The sequence below is a fragment of the Nanorana parkeri genome, unplaced genomic scaffold (assembly GCF_000935625.1).
Source record: "Nanorana parkeri isolate BGI_ZX_2015 unplaced genomic scaffold, ASM93562v1 scaffold1542, whole genome shotgun sequence".
Classification (NCBI taxonomy): Eukaryota; Metazoa; Chordata; class Amphibia; order Anura; family Dicroglossidae; genus Nanorana; species Nanorana parkeri.
The window spans coordinates 337,503-343,661 of NW_017307810.1; the positions used below are offsets into that span (position 1 = coordinate 337,503).

The following is a 6,159-nucleotide window of genomic DNA, read 5'->3' on the forward strand; positions in this document are numbered from 1 at the left end:
ATGAATGGGAAGTGATCTACATCACCTCCTGTTCATTCATGATTGTGGTTATAGTAAACATACTCTGTCCTCATGTTATGAATGAACAGGAACACTCAGTATAGAGGCTTCAGGTTAATTTATAACTGGGGATACAGAAAAAGAGATTGAGGACACAAAGTCTTCTATCTCTTTTTCTATTTTCAAAGAGAAATATCAGGGGTCTGTTTAGACCCCTTATATTTTCCTAAAGCCCCTTTTAAAGTAAAAAATAAAAATATTTAAAACAAAATCAATTAAATAAAAAAAAATAAGTTTAGAAAAAATAAAATAATTAAAAAAAAAATTTTGGTTTCGGCCTGACAATTTTTTTAATTTCGGTTTTGTTTTTGAAATTTCCATTTCGGTGCACCTCTAGTTTTAATCCTTCCCCACTCTATCCAAACCTAGATCTTGACATTCCCTTCAAGGAAGAGCAGGGGAGGGGAAGGATTTAGTAAAAAAACAATGAAAATTCTTCTTAAAAATGCTTGGAAGTAAATGAACAGGAAGTCAAGGGATGTCTCACAGCAAAGACATGGATAGTGGTAAAACCTGACAGGTTCTAACCCTTCATGTTCTACTAAAAGAAAACCAAACATTTTGGTGTCCCTTTTGCAGAGATTTCCTCTCATTTCCTTCCTGTCTTATTGATCCAAGTGTGTTGTCTCAAAAAACATATTTTAAATTGTAAAAATTTCTAATTTGCCATTTCTAACTTATACAGACGTGGCCTTGTGTTCGGACTCTGGAGTGCCTGCGCATCCGTTGGAAATATTTTGGGAGCATTCCTTGCATCATCTGTTCTAACATATGGCTATGAGGTACGTGCCGACTTTAACATTGGTGACATAAGGGCTGGGTTTATACATTTCTCCTGGAATATTTTTTTATGTATGCTAAAACTTCAGGACCATTTGTAGATGAAAGGGCACTGCAGGCCCAATTATGCTAGAGGATGGACAATCTTTTTAGTTGGTGCTAGCTAGTAAAAGTCTCTTTCAGTGTTGGTCTACAGAGAGGGACTGTGGGATGGCTGTCTTGTAAATACAAGATGCTATTTTTAGGGCTGCAACAACTAATCGACATAATCGATTATAATCGATTATTGAAAAAGTTGTCAACTTTTTCAATAATCGATTAATCGGCTTCCGATCAGTTGGCCCTGTTCACGACTCCACACGCCACACCTCCTCCCCACCTCATGCTCGCCGCTGCCAGACCCGCCCGCCCCATCCACGATCTTCACGCCGCACCTCCTCCGTGCCTCACTCTCACCGCCCGCCCACATCCACGATCGGCACAGGGACGCGGGGAGATGTAGTAAGGAGGAGCAGGTGTGGGGGGATGACAGCTGCCGATAGACAGGTCCGATCTCAGAAGCAAGTTGCTGGAAGACTGCTCAGGTAAGCCTGCACTTTCCCCCCACATGGTGCTCTATAATATATTGCTGGGATAGTGGGATTTGTAGTCCTCTATAGCTGATGGTACATTGTGCTGTATATTATACAGAGCAATGTACCATCAGCTATAGAGGAATACAAATCCCAGCAATACATGGGATTTGTTGTATTCCTAAATAGCTGGTGATATTCTGCACTGCGCTGTATAGAGGACAACAAATCCCAGCAATAATACATTATACAGCGCCATGCGGAATACCGCCAGCTATAATATACTATTGCTGGGATTTGTTGTATTCCTCTATAGCTGGTGATATTCAGCACTGCGCTGTATAATGTACTATTGCTGGGATTTGTAGTCCTCTATAGCTGGTGCCATTCTGCATTCATTGCTGTATAATTTTACACTTTCCTTTTCACTATATTGCACACCACACTTTTTTTTTCTTTTTTTACCTCCACCGCTCCAAGCTTGCTCCTGTGATGGAGTGCAATCTCAATACAAACTAGTAGTCCATCACTGGAGCCACTTAAAAAAAATTATTTTATTGTTTATCCGATTAACCGATTAATCGAACTGAATAATCGGCTAACTAATCGATTTTGAAAATAATCGTTAGCTGCAGCTCTAGCTATTTTAGGAGCTGGCCCTTTCTCTAATAGTGCCAGCTTTGTCCATATTTGTGATCCAGGAAACCTAATAAAGCTGGATGTGGCTAGTTTGAGACCTAAACGTTTTTGAACTCTCACTACTTGTAAAAAAGAAAAATATAGATCTATATCTATTAGAGCTGCAGCTAACGATTATTTTCAAAATCGATTAGTTATGATTAGTTGTTGCAGCCCTAATATCTATATATATTTATTATTATAGTGTGCGTGTGTGACCATCTACCTGAAGAGACTCAAAACCAAGCCTGCTTTGTCATTACACAAACCTTTGTGCCCTTGTTAGAGGTTATTTACTTGAGTAGTTAGTGTATCAAAACCCAAGAACAAAAATGTAATACAGCCGACCAGTCCTTGGATGTGCATTAGGTTTCTTTCTTTTAGTTTTTTCTTTCTATTATTTTCACCATAACACACTTCCTGTCCTAGAGTGACAATGCTCACTCCCTGTACAGTATCTATGAAGGAGTAGCGTTGTCCCCTTAGGTCAGAAAGTGTGTTAGAGAACACCTCCCTATCTCCACATCTGCATAACCTGAAGCACAGGGAGTTATCATCCCACAAGATTTCTGGCAGGACCAACAGGTATTTTTTTGCACTCATCATAAAGATATAACAAAATGGTTTACATGGTATATTTTGCAGACCAAAAGTGATCAAAAAAGAGAAGTTCCCCGTTGAGGTTTAAACATTTGTTTAATGTCTAGTTTCTGTTTCTAGACAAACCTCTAAGTATTTTGTCCATTTTTATTTATTTTTTTCCCCTAGTATGCGTTCCTGGTAACGGCGTCTGTGCAGTTTGCTGGTGGAATAATCATCTTCTTTGGCCTGGTGACATCTCCTAAGGAGTTGGGTAAGATACATGGAGTGTGTGTGGGTGGGGGGGTACAGGGTTGGGGGGGCATTTACTAAAAGTGGAGCTGACACAATCTGGAGCAGCTGTGCCTAGTAACCTATCTTCAGCATGTTCAGTTAAGTCTTGAAAATGAAAGCTACAAGCTAATTGGTTGCCATGCACATCTGCACCAAATTTTGTCTGCTCCAGTCTTAGTAAATTCCCCTCATTGAGTTGTGGAAATGTGAGGTTTCTGCATAGACAAGTTCTGTTATATGGCCCAGCATTGATGGGCTTCTGTAGTGCTTCTCCCCCCTCCTACAAGTCTATGGAATTCTGAAGCAGCTGAAGCAAGTCAAATGCAGGTCCGCACCACCTGCAGCGAATTCCGGATGGTCTCAAATGGATGCGAAAAGCACGCTGAATATGCCCACCAAAGCCTGTCGACACTGGCCCTAAGAATGTCTCTTTACTACAGGTCTACCAGATGCCGGAGAACGGGAGGGTGAGAGCGGAGACCAGGAGGAAGAGGCTAACCGACCTCTAATCAGTGAAGATAATGAGGTGGATAGTGATGCAAATGATTCTATCCAGGCTCGGGATACACCCAGTGCACCTAAAGCGATCAGTTTTGTGCAAGCCTGCTGTTTACCTGGAGTGCTGCTGGTAAGAACCAATTTTTTTCAGGCCTAACTCAAGCGTGGGGAAGCGTTATAATTTCTGTGAGGTTCCTTTTTTTGTTTGTGACCCCGACCAGGGAGATTTCATTTCACTTTCTGTCTCTGTGACACCCATACAAGTAACATGGTGTTATGGGTGTCACCGAGAGAGAAAGGCACGGGCAGCAATAAAAGCATTGGCAGAAGTTCTAACCCTTTTTTTCACTCTACTAATGTGTTTTTGTCCATATCCAAGTTGCAAATGAAATATCCAATAATAGACCTGCCTGCAACGAACATGGTAAATACCTCTCACATCACCTGCTCCATCAAATGCTGCTCTCATGCAGGGGCATAGTCTGTTCAAATGTCTTCAAAAACCAACACTTCTGGGAGGACGGTCAGTCGTTTGGACCCCCACTGCTCAGTGGCTCCATTCACCAACCCTGATGCCACTATAGGACACAATAGTGATGTAGTGGTTGGTGGGAAGAGCCATTGAGCATAGAGGGAGACCAAGAGATCCACACTCCCAGAAGGGTTGGTTTCTGAAGAGACTTGAGCAAGCATTTCTTCACTGGAGGGGCGTACAGCAGGAGAGGTGCACATTTCATTTCTATTTGCAGGGAGCTCTTTTGGTGGAACTTCAGTTTTAGCAACAGATCCAAAAGTCTTAACATTGGCGAGGTAGTTATTAATAGTTATTCAGTTGATAAAAACTTTCTTAGTCTTGCTTATATGATGTAAAATTTGCTTGGTGAATGTGCGTCTATTAGAACTGATGGATAAGAATTGTGGGATCTTTTTTTGGTGACGCTCCTCATCTGGCAGATACTTGCTAGTTGTAAAGGGCAGATGTCCACTGGAAAAATAGGGTTTGCCAGGTCAGTGGCAAGGTATAAAAATGGCATCAAATGCCAAACCGGTGCAATGAAAGGGTGTGGATGGTCAGAGTTTGAGCTGTCCGCTGGCAATCCATTCCACAGGGGAGATGATTCAGAAACCTTGAGGTGGCAGCATTGAGCTCTGTATCTGCTGTCCAGCTATGCCAATGCTATGACTGATTATAGATGTGCTAAGTAATTGTAACATAACACTCCCTAATCCTTTACAGCGGGGGAGGGTGGGGGGGGGTGAATTGAATTTCAAGGAGGTCCAGTGAGTAACATTTTCATAAAGCAGAGGTTTGAATCACGGTCCAGACAGAACGGTCACTTAGGCCGTGTCCATATCACTGTCTGCCATTTAGGCTGCATTACAACCCACAATTGCTGGTGTGTGTTCCTAGGCACAGTGCTGTGCTGACAAACACTGCTGTGTATTTTTTTTTTCTTTCTAAAGGTTGCCATACACTTTACAACCATCGCAAGACCTTAGTCTTGCGATGGTTGTAAAGTAATTAAAAAACGTACGATCTGCCCATCTTGGACAGGCAGATCGTACTTGCGATCATCGCAAGCCGGCCCCGCTGAGCAATGCTGAATGGGCAGTGTGCGCGTGTGCACACCGGCCCGTTCGGCATTTGTCTCCCGAGCATGCCACAAACCAGCCGAAAATCGTAAGATTTTCGGCTGGTTTTCGAACATGCTCCTTAGACAAAAGACATGCGACCATACAGTAAAAACGGTTGCACGCCTGCCATACACTTTGCGATAATCGCATAGTGTATGGGCACCTTTACAATCAACCCCCCTGTTTACTTGCAAATCCATGCCTTATGCACACCTTGTCATTCAAATCATATGACAGGGGCAGCAGGGTTGGGTTTAAAAAAAATTTTTTTTTTACTTCTCCCCCTTTTTTTTTTTTTTTACTTTTGCCATCACAAAGGGACTAACAAGCCCCTATATAGCAGCATTTTTTGGAGGTGACATGTTCTCTTCTTGGAGACATAAGAGACCCCCTATATATATGCCCTCCAATACATACGCTCAAACACAAGATTGTGCTTGATAGTCTATTTAACCGTTCTTCAGCCGGGTTTTGACAGCTCTGGAACAGGAAGTATTGAGAGAACAGCACCTACTGCTTCATTCATCACAAAGCAGATCGGGGATAGGACGTTCCTTGGCCTTCTCCAGCTCTCCATCCTGCGGAACCCCAAAAACAGGTGTGGAGGGGGAAGTCCAGGCCCACCCTCTCATCGGGCATATGCATGATAAACACTGGCCAGACATGGCTGCCCTCACAGATGACTTCAGTTGTCCTTTCTTCTGGCTATGAGCCAGGGAAGGATTTATACCATAATGGTGCTGACAGAGTGGCTATAGGGGGTAGGAAATGGTTACTGAAAGGACCCGGCAGCATGTCGTCAGGGGGCGGCTGCAAGAACCTGGAAGAGACAGCCAGCTCCCAATCATGTCAGAGAGAAAGATAGCAGCGTGGGACCTGGCTTGCAACGGTGGAGTGGCAGATCACTGGAGGACAAGGCTGGATTCACTGTGTGGGTTAGTATGTTGAGCATAACCCAGCAAAACAGGTAAGAGGGGGTTAAAAGCAACAATAACCTGGGGGGTGGGGGAGGTGAAGTGCTTCTTCAAATGTATATAGTTTGTCTTGTATGTAATACTGTAAC

The 6,159-nt window shown here is 43.0% G+C and overlaps 1 protein-coding gene across 1 annotated transcript in view; it reads left to right on the top strand.

Moving 5' to 3' along the window:
- The window catches only part of SLC37A3 (solute carrier family 37 member 3), a 33,283-nt gene that overhangs the window by 14,061 nt on the left and 13,063 nt on the right, over positions 1-6,159 (top strand). Inside the window, exons 8-9 of the mRNA XM_018570496.1 lie at positions 2,859-2,943; positions 3,404-3,591. Of these exons, the coding sequence (XP_018425998.1) occupies positions 2,859-2,943; positions 3,404-3,591 (273 nt within the window). The remainder of the gene's footprint in view (positions 1-2,858; positions 2,944-3,403; positions 3,592-6,159) is intronic.